The following is a 20655-nucleotide window of genomic DNA, read 5'->3' as shown; positions in this document are numbered from 1 at the left end:
TACGATCGAAGAAATATGGTATATATAGATAGACAAACATGGAGTAATACCTAACAGTTTTCCAATACTAACGCTAATGACATTGCACTAGTCTAAACCAATGCTTTTATCTGTACGTCACCTTGAAATCTTAATGATATAGTGCGGGATATAAATGTTTTAAATAAATAAATAAAGCTTGTGCAACATAACTAAGACTTGCTAGTGCAATGGAAAAAGTGGGAATGGCCACCAACCTTAAAAAGGGGTTAGACAAATTCATGTCAGATAAAGCTATCAACGCCTCCTATTCACGGTGGCTATAAATTACCTCCAATCTCAGAAGCAATATGCCTCTGAAAATGTGTTGCTAGAGAATATGGGGAGGAGGGTGCTGTTGCACTCACTTCCTACTTGTGGGCTTCTCAGAGGAAGCTGGTTGGCCAATATGTTTTGGTCTGATTCAGCACAGCTCTTCCTAGGTTCTTATGACGGCTATACTAACTCCAGCATCAGATGCAGCATGTCTCTCAATAACAACTGCTAGGGAATACGAGCGTGAAGGTGCTATTGCACTCACGTCCTGCTTGTGGGATTCCCATAGGCATTGGGTTGGCCACCGTGACAACTGAATGCTGGACTAGACAGACCCTTGATCTGATCCAGCATTGTTCTTCTTATGGACTTACGTTCTAGAGACTCTCGTGGGATTCCAATTTTAAACAAATTGTAGATATAACTAGGCCATTTACAAAAGAAAAACAGCTACCCTACCCAAAGTATTATCATCTTACTGCTGGGTGGGTGCTAAGCCAGGCTTCCTTTCTGCAATGAAAGATCTGGCAACACCACTTCAACAAAGCAAGCACACTGAGTAGTCTATGGCCTTAGTTAGACCTAAGGTTTATCCCGGGATCATCCCGGGGTCGTCCCTGCCTGCTCCCACGATCCCCTGTATATTATTTACATGAATAGGGATAACCCCGGGAAGATCTCGGGATAAACCTTAGGCCTAGCTAAGGCCACTGAGACAAGAACTACAGAAGAGCAACATATAGCTATATACTTACCAGTGTCCCACGTGCTGATATTATGGGGAGCGCTAGACTGGTGTTCCAGCTGCCTCTTCATGAGCTGGTTCATAGTCAGTGCTCCCAGGGAACCCCTTTTCATCTGTCGGAACTGAGCTGGAAGTCAGAAATTAAGAACTTAAAATCACAAGCAATCGTGTGATTTTAAACGTTGTTCAAGTATCATTTCCCTTTCCATATTGAGCACTAATTGCATGCCCACAGCATTTTGATCGAGACAATCTGCTCTACTCGGGAAAATGGGTTATAGCTCAGTAATGAACATTTTGCATTAATCAGTAATGCATGTCCATGTCCCTACACTCATCCCATGGGGTCATATCCGATGATGCCGGCCCACCAGCAGAAAAGACATTCATGTCAGAACGGATTCCCCTTCCCCACTGCAGTAAAGAAAATAACCCATCGTCGCTTATTTTCCCGTCTTGTGCATGCTGGTCGGGCATCGCGTCATAGCCATAATTACTCTCACCAGGATGTCGTGTCATGTGAACCCGGCAAGGGTGGTTTACAAATCACTCTACCACCCTAAAACAAGCCATGGGTTCCAAGATAGTTTGCAAACCGTCCCCCACCCTGCCATATACCCTCACCAAGTTCAGACAACATGGCAAATCACACCCAGCAAGGGTAATTATGGCAATGATGCGTGTGCAACCGGCATACGCGAGACGGGGAAATAAGCTACGATCACTTATTTTCCTTCCCTGATGGTGTGAACCCAACCAGTAAGGATGAGCGTCTGTTTCATAACTTCAGTGGCATCTGCCGCTGAATGTCACATTGAAACAATTTTGAATGTATTTCAAAGCGAAGTGTTGCCCTCTGCCTTATTTATATGGTTCTCTCCTTTCAGTACTTTTAAAACACTGATTCAGTGAGAACACAATTATCCATCCTGACTTGAGCTACTGAAATAGATGCAAATTCCAATTCCATTTCAGATACTTTCTTTTCCTTTTAAAAACAAAATTGTTCAGTAACAGCTTTTCACATCAAATTGGGTGAGGACATAATTTCCATCTTCTCTAGTGCAAGGGCTTAAAATAAAGGCTTTATCAGGTTATCAGACACAGAATTTCCCAAATGAAAGAACAGCAATTAAAATTTCAGAGCAGACAATACTGCTCGGGGTGTATATAACTGTCAAAAACATAGGAAATTGGCTGGTTTGAACTTCCTCCTTGGCTTTTATAATGGAAATTAAAGCCTCTCTCAGGCGTATTCCTCCTTATCAGAGCACTGGGTTGGGCTTTTTTGAGAGTTATGTATCTGATTTCTCAAGGACAACTTTGATTTTAAATATGGCAGGGTGCTGTTACAGAAAAGAATCTCTAGCATTTCAGGTCCAGGTGAGACAGTAAAAAATAGTATGTAGATTTTTGACAATTTTACCCATATACTATTTTATGCACACTTCCTTTTTCCTCTCTCAGGCACTTAAAACTAATCTTTAATTCGCTTTCCACTGTGATGCTATTTTTAGTAGTTATACATGGCCCTGAAGACCTGAACAATTTTAGCTTTTCTGCTCCTGTGCATAGAGTTCTAGCTGATATTAACCAGGGCCAGGTACTGCATTGGAAGATAAGGTTGCTACACAGAATGGCTAATATATATCCTCCAGCTGAATGCTGGCATCAAGGGTCGGCATGGTTGGACACTGACAAGAACCCCCAGACCTGTTCCTCCCCTTCACCATTGCAACCTGCTTGTTGGCCCACCTCTCACTCTGGCTCAGACAACACCAGTGGTGGTGTGAAGGAGCAGCAGTGAATGCCACTGCCTGAATGCTCTTTGACTCTCTGCCTGGCAAGCGAGCAAGTGGCAACAATGATGAGGAAGAGGAGGAATGGCAGCCGACAACAATGCCAGACTCACTGAGGGAGAGTCCGAGGGAGAAGGTAGACTCACTGAAGGAGAGTCCGAGGGAGAAGGTAGACTCACTGAGGGAGAGTCTGAGGGAGAAGGTAGACTCACTGAGGGAGAGTCCGAGGGAGAAGGTAGACTCACTGAGGGAGAGTCTGAGGGAGAAGGTAGACTCACTGAGGGAGAGTCTGAGGGAGAAGGTAGACTCACTGAGGGAGAGTCTGAGGGAGAAGGTAGACTCACTGAGGGAGAGTCCGAGGGAGAACGTGGACTCACTGAGGGAGAGTCCGAGGGAGAAGGTGGACTCACTGAGGGAGAGTCTGAGGGAGAGGGTAGACTCACTGAGGGAGAGTCCGAGGGAGAAGGTAGACTCACTGAGGGAGAGTCCGAGGGAGAAGGTAGATTCACTGAGGGAGAGTCCGAGGGAGAAGGTAGACTCACTGAGGGAGAGTCTGAGGGAGAAGGTAGACTCACTGAGGGAGAGTCCGAGGGAGAAGGTAGACTCACTGAGGGAGAGTCCGAGGGAGAAGGTAGACTCACTGAGGGAGAGTCCGAGGGAGAAGGTAGACTCACTGAGGGAGAGTCTGAGGGAGAAGGTAGACTCACTGAGGGAGAGTCCGAGGGAGAAGGTAGACTCACTGAGGGAGAGTCTGAGGAAAAAGGTAGACTCACTGAGGGAGAGTCCGAGGGAGAAGGTAGACTCACTGAGGGAGAGTCTGAGGAAAAAGGTAGACTCACTGAGGGAGAATGTGTCTTGATCAAGGGCCTGTCAAAACCTGGAGCTAACACTGGCCTCTAAACACAGTTCCTGCAGAACATGGGTGGAAGGTGCAGTTCATGTCCTGCTTGTGGGGGTTCCATGGGCATCTGGTTGGCCAGTGCAGGAACAGAATGTGGGACTAGGCTTTTGGACTGAACTAGCATGGCTTTTCTTATGTTCATTAACTGAATTTGGTCATGGTGATATCTGGATGTATGCAAAAATAAATAAATAAATAAATAAATAAATTGTAAACAGCCCAGAGAACTTCAGCTATTGAGCGGTATAAAAATGCAATAAATAAATAATAACTTGATGCAAAAAAACAAACATTTTTTGATGACTTGGCTCATGTGTTACTGGATCAGTGAAAGCGCCACTTTCCTTGGGATGGGTCCCATTGCCCTGTCGTACGGTATGTTTTCCAAGTCAGGGAAGAATTTGGTGATTACTCCTCATGGCAAAACCCCCTTCCTATCCCTCACCCTTGACGCTGGTGTGGTTAATGGAAAGACCCAAGAGGGGCTGTCCTTGGATGTGCCTGTGCAATCAGCCCAGTTGGATCTGTACTGGGAAAGATCATGGTAGATGATAGCTAATGGTCCCAATAGTTTTACTGCTTATTTATTTATTTAAACTATTTTTATCTCTCCTTTCTGACGGATGACAAGCCTCTAAAGTAGCTGACAATAATATACAGCTTTGGATAACACACACCAAATATGGGGGGGCGTTTAAGGCAGTGTGACTGATAAAATATCGGGGAAGGGGGGAGACATAAAATGTCCCCAGGCCTAAGATATGACATTACTTTAAACCTCGCCATTGCAGGGTGCCAGCAGCCCTCCAGTGCTCGCAGAGTGAATTATCATCGGACTGCACACGCAATGCCCATAAACGTTCAGTCAAGCGTGAATTAGTGGAGAAAGGCGATGCACCAGATGGCAAAACATAGGAAGAAGCACAAGTGCGGCAACTGAGTTTCGCTCCTCAAAGCCAGGGGGGAAAGCTTACTTGATATGGAAGAGTGGCTACTTGTCTCTGGTACACCTGCTTCGAGTGTCGGAGCAGAAGACGATTCCCTCGGCATTTCCAGGGTTGAAAGTACTTTAGCTGAAGCATCTGCAAAGAAAACCAGTGCTTGAGCTCAGACTCTCCCCCGCCCCCGTTTTTTATTTTCTTTTGAAAATCGGAGAACGGTTGTTCATCTCCATCACGTTTCCCCACTTTCTCCTCCTCCCATCTGCCATTTGGCCATCTGGCACCACAAGTGGTGGTTGTGGAGAAATACGACACTTTGGGAGAAGAAAGGGGTGTTTCCTCCCCATATGACTTTGAAATTAGTTTTCCACAGAAGGCTGCTGGAGAATCTTCTGGCGTGCAGCCCTTTACTGTCTCCGGTATAAGTGAACAATGTCCATTCGCTCCTATGAGGACAATAAAGCATCAAACTTAAGAGATGCCAATGCATTATGCACAAAAAACCTCCCTCTCTCCCTTTCACTGGCAGGGATCCCAAGAGCTGCGCGATGGAGGGAAGCAAATTGCATCTCCTCTGGGGCCTCTGATGTTCTGTCCTGCTTTTCCTACATTTCATCACACCCTGGTGTGCTAGGGATGGGCAAACTCACTCGCGTCTGATTGGTTGGACTCTGCCCCACCACCGTGCAAGCTTCTTTTCTGGCTCGGCAAGCATCTGACAAAGTTGTGAGCCCATCTGCCCTCATCCGGAGCCTTCATTGTGCACAAGAATGGAGGCTCCAGAAATTACGTAATTTCCTCCGCTGCATAAATGGGGCCTTTACATAATGATGGCCACCAATTTGGATGGCTTTGTTAGACAAATTCCCGGAGGAGAAGGCTAACCTGATGGCTGTATGCTACCACCGGGAGCAGAGGCAGTAAGCCTATGTACACCAGTTGCTGGGGAACATGGGTGGGAGGGTGCTGTTGTGTTCATGTCCTGCTTTTACACAGGTCATCAGCTGGTTGGCCACTGTGTGAACTGAATGCTGGAAAAGACAGACCCCTGGCCTGATCCAGTATGGCTCTTCTTATGTTCTAATCTTCTTAAAGCTCTCTTGGAAAGGAATTCCCTACGGTAGGGTCTCTGAAGACAATCTTAAAACACAGAGTTTCATACAGGTGTAAGTGGTCTTTCAAATAACCTGGACCCAAATCATTTAGGGCTATGAGAAAAACTGAATGTTCCACGTGGAAATACAGTTGTCAAGTGAGAGAAAAACCTGCCCTCTACCCCTGCCAGCAAGTCCTCACTCACAGAGATCCCACTGAGAGGCGCAAACCTTGTTTTGAGAAGTTGCACTGCCCGCCCCACAGGTTTTTGCAATATATAAGGCCTCCTTACTTTTCTTTTTCCTAAAGCTTTTAAAACTTGATGTTGTGCAGACTTCTACTGTTACTTTCTACTGTTAGTTTTACCCTACCCTGTGCCTGCTTACCCTACCCTGTACCTGTTTGCATTCTCTTCCCCTCCTTATTGTTTTACTATGATTTTATTAGATTGTAAGCCTATGCGGCAGGGTCTTGCTATTTACTGTTTTACTCTGTACAGCACCATGTACACTGATGGTGCTATATAAATAAATAAATAATAATAATAATAATAATACACACACTCAGTCTTAATGACAGGCCTTTTGCTAATAATTAATAAATATGCAAAGCATATATTAGGCCAACCTCCTCAGTGCACAGCCTGGTGTTTGGGGATGTTTTGGACTTCCAGGTATTTTGGACTCCAACTCCCAGCATTCTTCACCATTGGCCCTGTTGGTTAGGGCTGACGGGAGTCCAAAACATCTGGAGGGCACCAAGCTGATGAAGGCTGATCTACGTAATGCTTGGTTTTCATGGACCTGAGCCTGTTTTTTGCTTTTTTCCTGTAGCTGACACAGGAGACTTTGGGGGACAGCGGATGGGGGAGTGCTGTGAATTGTGATACAGGATTTGGCAATAGTTTCCAACAACAGACAGAAGGATCCAGAAGTTGAAATGCTAAAGGTGGGCCTGTGAAACAGATGTGTTTGCATCCATAGCCCAGATGGGGAACCCCAGAGATACTGGAGAACAAGCCACTGTTGATACAAAAAAGCCAGCTGACTGGCTGTGAGGATTGGCAAGAAAAGAGTTGGCCAAACAGCTGTTGAAGGGCTCAAGTTACAGGAAGTCAGATTCCAGCTGGACATCAGGAAAAACTTCCTGACTGTTAGAGCAGTACGACAAAGGAACCAGTTACCTAGGGAGGTTGTGGGCTCTCCCACACTAGAGGCATTCAAGAGGCAGCTGGACAACCATCTGTCAGTGATGCTTTAGGATGGATTCCTGCATTGAGCAGGAGGTTGGACTTGATGGCCTTATAGGCCCCTTCCAACTCTACTATTCTATGATTCTATCATTCTATGTAAGGAAGAGTTGGTACCAAGAGCAAGTATAAAGCAAGAGATTGCTGAAAGGTGGCATTGAGAAGATGCACAGGCTGAGTGAGCAGATCAGGGCCCCAGAAGGGTGATTGAATAAGGGAAGTCAGAATGTGATTCCTGAAGTTTTGAACCCTGGGCACCCTAGGAAACCAACTCCTACAGCCCACCCAACCATCTAAGATGGTATTACAACTGTGACTGCATCACTAGGTACAGTAGTAGACAGCAAATGCAACAGTTAAAGTTCTGAAAAAGATTTTTTTCCCTATATGCTACAGATATAGCTTTATACTCCAGACATAACTTACAAAACTGAGGGGACTAGAGCATGATGGGAGTGATCCTGGACAAGAGGGTGGGTTTGGTTGGTCCTAGGCAAGGACCAACATTTATAATCCACATCAGTTAAAGCTACCTTTCGGATTGGGCAGGAGACAACTGGGCAAGACACAACTGGTAGCAGGGAGGGCTCACTAGAGAAAACAGAGGCCTGGTCAACTGGAAAAGCACACTTCCAAGCAGGCTTAGGAACATAATTTCCTGCCAGGGTGCACGGGATTTGCCATTTCCTCTGCCTCCCGGACTGAATTTAGGAGGACTTCCTTGTTTCTAGTGAGCCTTCCCTCCTGGCAGTTACCACCTTCCCCTTCTCAAAGATAAGGTGTTTTTCTTGGGAAAGGGTTGAGGGAACTGGCAGGGAGGGCTAAGTATCACCAGGGATTATGCTATTGTGAGCAGTACCTAATTTTGGGGCTTTTCAAACTGGGCAAGTTCCTATTTCAAATTCACCCAATTGCAAATTCACCTCCATCATTGGTGAGGAGAGCAAGGTCAGAAGTTCTCTCTCTCCTCTAAAACAGCAGCATGAAAAGCAAATCATTGTCCAATTCCCAGGTTCTGCTCACCTGCCTCTTTCTGCTCCCCCAGCTTGTCTAAGATGTTGAAGGAGATGTCAAGGTATTCCCTCTGAATGGCACTCACAGCAATCTTTCTCTGTTTCCTCTGCCTCGGAACAATTTGGATCTTAAATTCCGATTCTTCAGCTTCTTCCTCCTGCTTCTGTTCTGTATCAGATTCTGCACCAGCATCCAGCTTATCACTTTCCGTTTGGTTCTCAGAGTCCTCGGGGACCTTAATGAAGACCGTTTTCCCACTCGAACTGGGAAAAGGGCCTATAGGCTTAATTTCCTCTATGCATAACTCAGAGTTGTCATCAATGGACATCTCTGGAAGAGCAAAGGACTTTTGCAGCAGATCACGTTTTTGCTTGAGCGTCAGGGGACTGCCAATGGGTGCCTCTTGAACTTGTTCTGGCTTAGCTAACTCAGCAACATCTTTGGGACCTTCAAGGACAGCAGACAGGGTTTCCTCTTGAGCAAATGACACAACAGTGCTAGCTGCGGAAAGGGTGACATCTTTGGAGAAGTCTTCAATGCTGAACTGCACCAGGGGGGTTATGCTGAGACTGAGCACAGAGACACTGGTGGGACTCGATGGAGAGGAGGCAGCTATCTTGCTGGGGACACCATCATTCAGCTGGCTCATGACATCTTCTTCTTCCTCATCACTTTCCACTATTCTGAGAGGAGGGAGGGGCTCAAAAACCAAGGAGTCACTGTCTGAATTGGAAACAACCGATTGCTTTTCAGGCCCTGATGTCGAATCAGAGGAAAGGTCTATAAGATCTAAGTCCTCCTTGGGAGGAAAGGATTTAGCTGGGGAATCCACTTTCACTTCATACGGCTCCATGCAGTTTAACCTGACTTCTGGGATGATAGGTCTCCGCCTGGCTTGGGTTTTCTCTGGGACAGCAGGAGGGTTCTCCTTCTCCCCCTCATCTTCCTCTTCCTCCTTGGTGGAGGAATTCTGTCGAGGTCGTCCGTAATCGTTCTGCCTCAGTGTGGTGTACGCAGAACTGACAGGGGGCTTCTCCAAGTCACAGTGGTCTATGCATGACTTCCGGCGGTGCTCATCTAATGTAAACAACAGGGAGTCTGCATTTCCTATGTCAAGAGATTTTTGTTTTAGAGAGCGCAGTTTCTTTTTCTGAATGCTTTCTTCTCTCACGCAGTGCAGAATGCTGTCTTGCAACACGCCAGTTTCTCTATATTCAGCCAGTTCTATATCACCTGGTCAAAACAGAAAAAGCTAGTGCTATTTCATTCAGTGGCCAATTCACCACCACCACCCCCATGCTTGCCTTTTACCATTTCACTGGCATTTGTAGACACAAACCCCACTTTTAAATTTTATTATTACATTGAAGCAATGTGGGTAGCTGCATATGACAACAGCACTGGCTCAAGACTAGCCCAATGTGAGGTTTCCAAGTTTTCGTGATACATGAAGTATATAAACAAAGAACCAGATGGCAACTTGAGTAGTGGCTCATTGAGTTTGGCTCGCCACCTTTCTCAATGTTTACTGAATTCATGCCTTAAGATCTGCTTGAAAGCTATTCATTCTGATGCCCTTTATATACATATGAGAAGATATATTTTTTTAAAAAATCCAATGCACAAGACACTACATTTAGAAAACTGGGTATTGAAGGAAAGAAAGAAAAATCAGCTGTGCACTCTTGACTAGCTGTAGGAACAAGAAGGGAGAACCTCTAATCATAACTGATTCAGCCCAATGGATTTCAGTTGCAGTCTTTGCCAGGGACACTGTAAAACTATATGCGCCATTACAAAATAACCAGGCAAGCCGGGCAGCCACTATAAGAATTTTGTTTAACAGAACCCCAGACATAGGGCATGTCTAGATGAGGCAATATCCCGGGGATCATTCTGGGATCATCCCTGTGTGTCCACATGACGCACAGGGGATCCCGGGAGCAGGGAGGGATGATCCCTTCCTTTCCCTGGGATATCGCCCTACCCTTTAATCCTGACTTTTCCCACGGCCTTAGGATGATCCCGAGACCGTGGGACGTGTGGCCGGCTGTCCCAGTTTCGTCCTGGCTCCTCGCAAGTAACCGTGAGGAGCAGGGAACTGGGCACGGGGTGCAGAGCTCTTCAGGGGGTGGGGTGGGGGGAGCGGGAGGTGTTTTTTTAAAACAACAACTCACTTTTGCGATGGAGTGCTCCATGCGACACATGTAAATACCTTGGGATGATCCCAGAAGCAGGTAAGCCCGGAATCGTCCCACCTCCCTCCCCCTACACCGTATGGTGTAGACATGCCCAAAGAATACAACTGAAATATGTAGAGCTGAATAAAATATAATTTAGTGCACCTTAGAGGCTCTCTCTTCTTGCTCCTGCCTTCATGCCTTACCTCTTTTTCTCCCCAGTCCAGCTGTAGTTGCAGGCAACTAGTCACACATAACTGCTAGTGGTCTCCGGTGCAAAAGCAGGACCAATAGCACTCAGATGAGCATTGTGATACAGCTGGGGATGTGCATCAAAACCCACATTGGCAAAAATGCATGGATCATCCTTGCTTGCTTGGGACAAATATTTGCTGGCACTGTAGGGATACCTGACCAAAATTATGGGGTAGGTGGGGAGAGCAGAAAGAGAAATTGTGCACTTGGGGTGGGGGATTTGCACATTTTCACAAGTGCAAATTTGTGCAAATCCATATTTCTGTAAATGTGAATTTGCACAAGTGCAGAAACTAAAAAAAGAAAACCAATTCCATCATGGGTTTTACACAATCTGTACATCCCTTCTTCTTACTGGTACAAGCAGTTTGAAAATGGAACCAATTAACTAGAAGGGTGGTGGGATCTCCCTCAATGGAGGTCTTCAACCAGTTTTCAGCCATTAGGTGTGCTCTAGCTCTGGATTTCCTGCATCAAGCAGGGGGTTGAAATAGATGACCAAGAAGGCCGTCTCCAACTCAGTGATACGTATTTTGCCATGTTTGCTCACAAGGTCAAGGTAACTATGTTCAGAGTTACCCAATACACCCTAATAATCACAATCCTTCTTTACACATCTCTTGTTAAGATACAGCACAATGCCTGGGATACATGTCTGCTTAGTTAAAAGTTTTGAAATGGACAAAAAGACAAATATCTAGCATGAAAAATGTCCACTAACATTTAGAATTTCTTTAAATTTTAAATAAAAGTGTCATACTTCTCTGAGCATTCATCTCAACTGGCTGGTATTTCACCATTTTGCTGCCCCCAATTCTTTTCAGCCTGGCAAAAAAAGTTTGTGACTCTTTGTTGCCTGTTCCAGTGGGTGTATCATGAATGTCAGATTCATCAAAGACGCTGTCTTCCTCTGCTTGAAAGAGAAAAAATCAGCATTATTCTGCAGTAAAATGAAACATATCGCACATGAAAGTTCATTGATCAAAAATGTTGAGAATTTTTTGATGTACATGTTGATCCTCACATTTTTAAAAAGTTCAAACTTTTTCAAACAAGATTGACTAAATCTGTATTCCAGCAGTAGAACACACAGTGTATCTCCTATGCAGTAAAAATATGCAAAAAGTAGGGCTGTGCTCCGCTCCAATTTGGATCCCCAAATCGGGAGTGGATTGACCCAATCCACATCCGCTAAGAGCAGATCCGGATCAGGTCAGGGAACTGTGGATTGATGTGAAGAGGATCGCTCCACTGCGAATCACTTCACCTCAATCCGGAGCTCCAAACGCAGGTAAGTGAGGGGGGGGCCTTACGTAGCAGCGGTTGTGGCGCAGTCCATGTGGCAGCAGATGGCAGAGCCACGTAAGGGGGAGGGGGCTTATTCGGCCCCCATTTTGTCCCCACTTACCTGCTTCCGCCGCCCGCTGTGGAGGCAAGTAAGTGTGGAAGGGGGGGCAAAATGGGGGGCGAATCTTAATCCGACCCTTCGGACCTCGCTCCGGATCCGGTTCCAGAGTGGGTCGGGGGAGGGGCGGATCAACCCAAAGCGGTTCGGGGGGCTGGTGCACAGACCTAGCAAAAAGTACTGTTGAGGAGTTGAGAGTTAACATTTGGGGAAGGCCCATCTACTTTCTAGAGCAGTGTGGGGGAAAGAACCCCCTAGTGGTTGTTAAGGCAGCTGTTGGCCAGGGCTGTCCCATACCATTGGGTAGCTTCCTCCGGTGGCAGATGCTAGGGGCAGGGAATGGTGGCACGATGTTGGAAGTTGGAGCTGTGTGGCCCACATGATCTGACCTGCAGCCCCTGAAGCTACCTTCCTCTTCTCAGGAGGATGCTGTGCTAGTATCAAATAAGATCCAACTATCAGTCTAACCAGCTGATTGGGGAACGCCATCTTGCCCTTCCCCTCAGGCAAAGGAATGTTATGGGCTGGCCCTGCTGTTTGAGTTACTGTAGCTAGAAGGTCTGGCCCTCAGTTGTATTATAGCCAAAAATAAAGAGTTTGGTTTTCCTTTATAAGACGTTGGTGCTTGTTCCCTGGCAGACATTATGAAGCACCCCTGAAATTCCATTAAAACATCCTAGAACAACACATTGAAGCCTAAGAAATAATGTTCTCTTCTTAAGCATTTGCCTTTTCAAAAATGTATATTTGTAATCCAGCCTTCCTCAAAAGATCTCAAGCGGCCAAAATATCTCCCTCTCATTTTTTCTTCACCACAACCCTTTGATATAGTAAGTTAGCAAAGAGATAATGCCAGGGCTAAGATTAACCAGTGAACATCATGGCAGAGTGAGTAAATAACTAGATCTTCCCACTCCAAGTCCAGTACTACATCTATCACACCAATATGATGCAATATGATATATAGTAATTGTTCTTGATCTTTAACCAGGGCTTGGGCTGGACAGAGCTTCAAACAGCAGACTCCTTCTCTGTAAAGTACACAAGGACATACTGAGTAAGACCATTTGTCCATCTAGCCTAGTACTGTTGACAGTGACTGGCCACAATTGGTCTCCAGGGTTACAGGCAGGATTCTTTGCAGCCCAATCCCTGGAGATACCAGGGATTGAATTTAGGACCTTCTGCATACAAAATATGTTAGGATGGCCACCCTAATAAAGCATCTTCCACCAAGTCAGCTCAGCAACCTAGGTAGAAAAACTGCAACAAGGCACCGTTGTTTTTTGAGGCTAGAATTTAAGGATGCACAGCTATGTGTCCTTAGTTAAGGTTTGAAAGGGAAAAACAGGTTCCACCATTGAAAAGAGGAATTGGGGGTTAGGGAAAATAATGCTGCTGCCCCCAATTCAGATGCCACCATAGTTTTCAGTAGTCTTACACACACACACACACACACACACACACACAGCAAAACATGCAATAACTCTTGTTCACCAGCTGAATTCAGATATCATAAAATCCCAGTCCCAGAAAGGTACATGATTTGCCCAGGATGTGTGAATTCAACGGGTGACAGACTTTTTAAAATTCTTCGTTTCTACAAACCAGCAAGTGTGAAGCAAGTGTGCAGCAAAGCAGAAAAGGTATTGATTTGGGCAAATGACAGATGAGGCCCCAAAAAAACCACCCTTCGCATGTATCTGTCTATTTTTGCCCATTTTTTCACTTTTCCTCCTAGGATAGCCTCTCAGGCAAGTCTTCTGAAGATTTTATTAAAAGTGACACCAGATCAGCTTGAGGTATCAGATCTAATATTGGATAAAAAGGAAGTCTCTGTTCTCCCAAACTCTTTGGGAAATACTGTAAACTAGCAACTGAATTAAAGTTTTATCCATCTGTCTGTCTGTCTGTCTCTCTATCTAGGTATGGAGCTCTCTGTAACACAAATTCACTCACATTGCAATTTGAAAAATAAATTCTGAAACAGTAGTCTAATTCAACAATACTTTGACATGCTAAGATTTTATATATAAATCATTTATCTTGCCGGAAATGCTTATGTTCATTAAGTATTAGATCAAACAAACCTCAGGAATATTTTGTTCCTATTCCTCATTAATTACATTTTCTTGACCAAATATGAAAAGAATTAGGTTTCCCTCTTCTTTATAAAAGACAAGAATAGCCTAAACTTAATGTTGCTTTCTCCCCATTTTTGCTTTGCAAGTTCTCTGCAGCTTGTTTTTTCAGCTTGTTAACTGAACGTTAACATGATACATACAGTTTCTGCAGATTTTTTAAAAAAGCGATACCAAGTTACATTTCTTAATCCTCTTTCAGGTGTTTCAACGATTGCACATAAAGGGAAGTGGGATTAACAGCAGCAGGTTTTGCTCCGGGCCCACACATGTTCACCAACTGAATTCAGATAGCATAAAATCACATCAGTAGGAAACTCCTGCGTGTACAACTGGATCTCTCCAGAGCATGTGAAGAGAGCTCTCTAAGAGTACAGTTATTTACATGGGAGCTCTCTACAGACATAGCTAGGTCATTCCCCACCCCCACTCCCATTCACTTGACTAGCTTTTTGATGTTTTTATTGCTTATGCTGTCCTGAAAATATTTATACTGTATAGATTTATTTATTTATTTTTTTAAAAAAGAGAGAAATATTTTCCTTGTTACCTTAGAAATCAAATCACAGGCAAATATTTTACCACTAGTTGATTAATAAAACTTCATAGGGATGTTGAGGACCAGGAAACCATTGCTCAATGGGCCCAATCAGGCCATGGCTAGCTGGTCTCCTGGATTGAGACCAACACTCCAGAATGCATTCTCTGCCCATCGAGGCCATCCAGAGACCCCACAAGTTCAGATTCATGTCTAATATTGTAAAATACCTTTTTCCTTCTCACTGTATCTGCTTATGTTGCTGTTGTCACTGTACAAAGGGCCTGCTGAGGCATGAGGCTTGCAGCTGTGATACTGTGCATTTAGTGTGTTGACTGTTATATGGATGAGATGCAACATGACTTTGCTGATGTCACAGTCTCTGTAAGGATACTGTACAACAAGAAAAAAAGGAAAGGAAGTTTATTTAAACAACACCAACACTCACCTAATCTTGGTTTATTTGTTAAGGCTGGATCCAATGCCGGTCATCTGCTAATGGAATGGATTTCCCCTCCCCCTTGCAGCCCCCCCCCCATAACACCCCCCCCCAAATCTGATCCAGAAGGTTGGAGAGACTCTCTGAAACAGATTTAGGGAATGTGCAGGGGTCTGCAGGGGAACAGGAGAGGACTGTGAAGTTCCACTCCACCACCAAAACATGAGTGGAATTTGTGGTTGAATATTGGATCCAACCCAACACTTGTTTTTACATTGTGTCTGTTTTTATCCATGGAATTCTAGGGGCCGATCTACACCAAGCACTACATAACACTTTGAAAACAGTATGAAAACTGTATATGTAATGTGTCCTGGGCCTGAACAGTTGTAATAACCCTTATAAACCGTTATAAGCAGTAGTGTAGATCCTGCCTAGTTTATCTTGAAAGCACAAAAGATAAATATTTTCATATAAACACCCTTACTCTTGTGCCATCTTACATACCCTCATTCCGGATTCTGGTAAGATTTGGGAATAAGGAACAAATAAAGAAACATGTAAATTAGCCTTTCATTTTAACAAGTAGTATCTTTTGGATATTAATCTGTGATTTATGACACTAAAAACTTTACTGAGGTTCTGATGCAAGTACATTTATTTACATTTAAGTTGTTGTTGTTTTAATTTGATTTATGCCCTGCCTTGCCGCCAAAATTGTGGTGCTCAAGGCGGCTCACAGTCATAAAAATCAAGGTTAAAATAAACTTAGTTAAAACAATCATAAAAACAAATAGATTAAAAACACAATTTAAAAACACAACGATAAAAGAAATAAAAATAGCACCGACCCCATGTAAGCAACCAACCAGCTTACATACCAAAGGCATCCTTAAATAAAAATGTGTTGGCCTGTTTTATTTATTTATTTTATTTATTTATTACATTTCTATACCGCCCAATAGCCGGAGCTCTCTGGGCGGTTCACAAAAATTAAAACCATTCAAAGTATAAAACAACAGTATAAAACCGTAATATAAAATACAATATAAAAGCTCAACCAGATAAAAACAGCATCAATACAAAATTACAAATTTAAAACACCAAGTTAAAATGTATTTATAGATTGTTAAAATGCTGGGAGAATAAAAAGGTCTTCACCTGGCGTCTAAAAGCATATAATGTAGGTGCCAAGCGAACCTCCTTAGGGAGCTCATTCCACAGCCGGGATGCCACAGCAGAGAAGGCCGTCCTCCTGGTAGCCACCTGCCTCACTTCCTTTGGCAGGGGCTCACGGAGAAGGACCCCTGAGGATGACCTTAGGGTCCGGGCAGGTACATATGGGAGGAGGCATTGGAAGAAGGACAAAAGAGCCAGTGTGGTGTAGTGGCTAAGGTGTTGGACTGGGAGTCAGGAGATCCGGGTTCTAATCTCCACTGGGCCATGGAAACCCACTGGGTGACTTTGAGCCAGTCACAGACTCTCAGCCCAACCTACCTCACGGGGTTGTTGTTGTGAGGATAAAATGGAGAGGAGGATTATGTATGCTGCCTTGGGTTCCTTGGAGGAATAAAGGTGGGATATAAATGCAATAATAAATAAATAATAAAGTAAAGAGCCTCCCTCAGCAGGTATTTCCACAACCTGGGAGTAGCCACCAAGAAGGCTCTCTCTCATGTCCTCACCACACATGCCTCTGATGGTGGGCAGTCTTGCTATAGTAACTCAGTTCAAGAGCACAATCCTATGATTCCTGGGAATACATCCTGGGGGCCATGGGATTTTGCAGAATTCATGGAAATGGAGGTCCGCAAACAGAGAAGGGGGTCCACCCACTCAAATCCCCTCTGCGTGGCAATGGGAGGTTCTACCGCTGTTTCTCCTCCACTATTGGCAAAGAGGGCAAAAACGAGACACTCCCAGATTGTGCTGAGGAGGCGTTGGGTCTCAACAAGATCCAAAGCCCTCCTGTTCCCTGACATGTTCTAGGAATATAGTAGTGGAGAATTACGCCAATCCTGGAGAGCAAAAAATTAGAAAAGAAAGGCGAAAGGAAAAACACAGAACCACCCACCCATCTTTTGTTCTGCTGCCAGAACCTGGCAGGGCATAGAAGGGGTGGTTTGTCTACTGCTACTTCTCTCTCCCCACCTCAATGGCAGACCAATAATGAACTAATATTATTTTATCATTTTGCAGCCCAATGGAAAACGTGGTGGTGGTGGTGTTATTTGTATCTGCCTTTTGCCCAGTGCTGGGCCTCAAGACGACATTACAAAATTTAAAACACATACATTTATAACCTATTAATAGAAATATACAAAAGTTAAAAATATATTAAATATGTTCCAATATTAAAACATTTAAAATACATGATGATTTTAAAAGTCCTTGGCATAGACAGAGGTCCAGATTATTCGCCAAAGGCCTGCTGGAACAAGAAAGTTTTTGCCTGCCTCCGAAAGCACATCAAGGAGGGAGCCAGTCTAGCTTCCCTGGGAAGGGAGTCCCAGAGCCTTGGAACAGCCACCAAGAAGGCCCTGTCCCGCGTTGCCACGAAGCGTGCCTGTGATGACGGTGGCACTGAGAGAAGGGCTGTGAACCAGGCCCAATATCACACATGCTCTTGTCTGTTCTTTTACTAATCACCTTCCTATCCAACACAACCACCAGTCGCGGATGACCACCAATATGAGAGCGATTCACAGGAGGAGCGCTTACCTTATACAGGATGACAAGCAATGCCTTCAGCCACATTTGCCGAATATGAGGCTTAAGGGACCAGAGGGAACAGCGGGGAGGCTGCTGGAAGTAATGCCTGAGCTGAGGGCATGTGCAGTATTTCAGCACCTGAGCCACTAAAGGGAGGAGGTGTTTTCCCAGGTTAATATTATAGTCCATCACCTAAAAGTAACATGGAATTAGAATTCAGAACGCTTTAAAAAAACACAATTCTTTTTAATACTAGCACCAGCAAAACAGATTTCTATCCATCCTTCGCAATTAATCAAGCTTTAAACCCAGGGGTGCAGAGCCTCTGGTCACGGGGACAAATTTGGCCCTTCAAGATTCTCCAGATGGCCCTCACCCCCACCCCCGTTTCCCCAACCACCAATCATTGAGTTTCTTGCCACTTGTGCAAGTTTCTCCCCATTCTAAAGGCTGAAATGCCTCTCCTGCAGCTTTAGTTACTTGCAGTGAGCGCTTTAAGCTACAATATGTGGGTATTTGGGGATATTTTTGCCCTTGGGATGTGGCCCTCGACACCTTCTCTGAAATGGAATTTGGCCCTCAGGCTGAAAAAGATTTGACACCCCTGCTTTATTTATTTATTTATTTTATTGAAACATTTATATCCCACCACATATAAAATCATACATATAAAATAGAACAATAAATATACAGTTCTAAATTAACAAGACAGTGTGCAGGCTGGTGGATTTAGCCATCAAAGGCTTTGTTAAAAGCCATGTCTTAACCTGGTGCCAAAATGAGGGCAGTGCCGGTGTCAGTCGGGCCCCCAGGGGGAGGACATTCCACAGTCGGGTTGCCACAACAGAGAAAGCCCTCTCCCATGTCCCACCATAATGTATGTCTTGCGTTGGTGGGGCACAGAGAAAGGCTTCTCTGACCGATCGCAGGGCTCGGGCAGGTAGATATAGGGAGAGGCACTCCCTCAAGTATCGAGGTCCCAAGCCATTTAGGGCTTTCAACATCATTACCAACACCTTTAATTCCAACCAGAAACATATTGGCAGCCAATGCAATTCCTTTGAGACTGGTGTTTGGTCTCTATGAGATGCTTTAGACAATCCTATGCACACTTACTGAAAATACACCCCCATTAAACATAGAAGTTATTTCTGAATATGCATATATAAGACCAGGTTGCAAGATTATTGATTGGCAGGGGTTACTTTGAATCAGTGGGGCTGAGTATTAACAGAAATTAAAGGTTGAGTTCACATGATCATCTGGAAAATGTCCAAAGACCTGGACTGCCATTTTCGTTTGCTGCTTGCACGGTGTCAGAACATGGAATCATCTTCTGTGACACTGTCACTTTGATACTTGTCATTTCAATGTTTCCCGCAGGCCAAAATTTTGGAAGCTCATTGCTCAACTTGCCAGGACAAACTAGGAATCCATGCTGACTATTAGCCGCAAGTCCCCTTTCATGGACTGAAAACATGTGACTCCAAATATGTAATGGGTCCACTAAACTGACGTCTTGCACTTGTGCACTGCTATTTTAAGTGCTGTTTTTAATGCTAAAAGACCACTGAGATGTGTGGCACTTTCCATTTGAAGCTGGATGAAAAGAAGCAAGAGGAGAGGAAGGAAGGATTTTTAAAAAAATAAATCCTTACAGTTCAGATTATGATGTCTATACTGAATGTGGTGGATCAGACCAAAGGTTTAACTAGTTCAGCATTCTGCTCCCACAGTGGCCAACCTGAAGCCCATGGCAAATCCATGAGGGCGTAGACATGGTCACAGACGGGCTGGAGGCCAGGTTCCTGCTGGGTCCTAATGCCGCAGGGATTTGCCAAATGCTAGCGAGGCAGATTACAGCCACATTCACTTTCAAGTAAACTTGTCCTACACCACCCTCTGCTGGACTAACATCCAAAGGATATTCAGATTATACATGATATTAGTTTTGCCGCTAAGGTATGTCCTTTCAAAAGCAGCAGCAATATCCAAACGCTTCGACAATAAAATGTATGTGGCTTATAGCCATCATAAATAGGGATGTACCAATTGTGTAAACTCCATTCCATCTGTGTTTCACGGATTGACAGGCACCTTTCATTCTGTCGTCTGTCCATTGACGGAATTGGGTTTTGTTTTTGTTTTTTTAGTTTCCGAACGTGTGCAATTTCCCCCCAAATGTACAAATTCCCCCCAAATATGCATTATCATGCTTTAGCCTAAGGGGAAATTTGCAGCTATGCCAGCTCATCAGTCCAAATAATTTGTTTTGAATGTATTACCTGTTTCCTTTTCCTTACTGGTGCCTGGGATTGTGATCTCTGTCTGCCTTTGACTAAAGGGACTATGGTGAGTGAGGCCTACGCAATGGTAGCTCCCCAATTGTAGTATGCCCTCCCCAGAAAGGTCTACCTGGTGCTTACATTGTTGATTTTTTGTCATCAAGCAAAGTAGTTCTTATTCTCTTAGGCCTTTTAACTTGTTATACACTCTCCTACTAGGATGGATCTTCAAGTTGTGTCTTAGAACTGTTTTTATCTCCATGGAGTTAGTCTGGTGTAGTGGTTAGAGTGTTGGACTGGGACTCAGGAGATCTGGGTGCTAGTCCCCACTTGGCCATGGAAGCTCATTCGGTAACTTTGGACACTGTCTCTCAGCCTAACCTACCTCAAAGGGTTATTGTGGGAATAAAATGGAGAGGAGGAGGGTCATGTATGCAGCCCTGGGTGCCTCTCAAGAGGAAAAAAGTCCCACACTAGAGGCATTCAAGAGGCAGCTGGACAGCCACCTGTCAGATATGCTTTAAGGTAGGGTGACCATATGAAAAGGAGGACAGGGCTCCTGTATCTTTAACAGTTGTATTGAAAAGGGGATTTCAGCAGGTGTCATTTGTATATATGGGGAACCTGGTGAAATTTCCTCTTCATCACAACAGTTAAAGCTG

General features: G+C 44.5%; 1 protein-coding gene across 1 annotated transcript in view; it reads right to left on the bottom strand.

Moving 5' to 3' along the window:
* Positions 1-20655, bottom strand: part of UNC79 (unc-79 homolog, NALCN channel complex subunit) — a 155606-nt gene that overhangs the window by 56718 nt on the left and 78233 nt on the right. Inside the window, exons 29-34 of the mRNA XM_063118002.1 lie at positions 17718-17900; positions 14788-14950; positions 11234-11386; positions 8048-9271; positions 4714-4821; positions 1050-1166 (exon numbers count right to left, since the gene is read on the bottom strand). Coding sequence (XP_062974072.1) covers positions 1050-1166; positions 4714-4821; positions 8048-9271; positions 11234-11386; positions 14788-14950; positions 17718-17900 — 1948 coding nt within the window. The remainder of the gene's footprint in view (positions 1-1049; positions 1167-4713; positions 4822-8047; positions 9272-11233; positions 11387-14787; positions 14951-17717; positions 17901-20655) is intronic.

This window comes from Elgaria multicarinata, chromosome 2, assembly GCF_023053635.1.
Source record: "Elgaria multicarinata webbii isolate HBS135686 ecotype San Diego chromosome 2, rElgMul1.1.pri, whole genome shotgun sequence".
NCBI lineage: Eukaryota > Metazoa > Chordata > Lepidosauria > Squamata > Anguidae > Elgaria > Elgaria multicarinata.
Note: the sequence above shows the minus strand (reverse complement) of the source record. Positions and strands in the feature narration are given on the sequence as shown.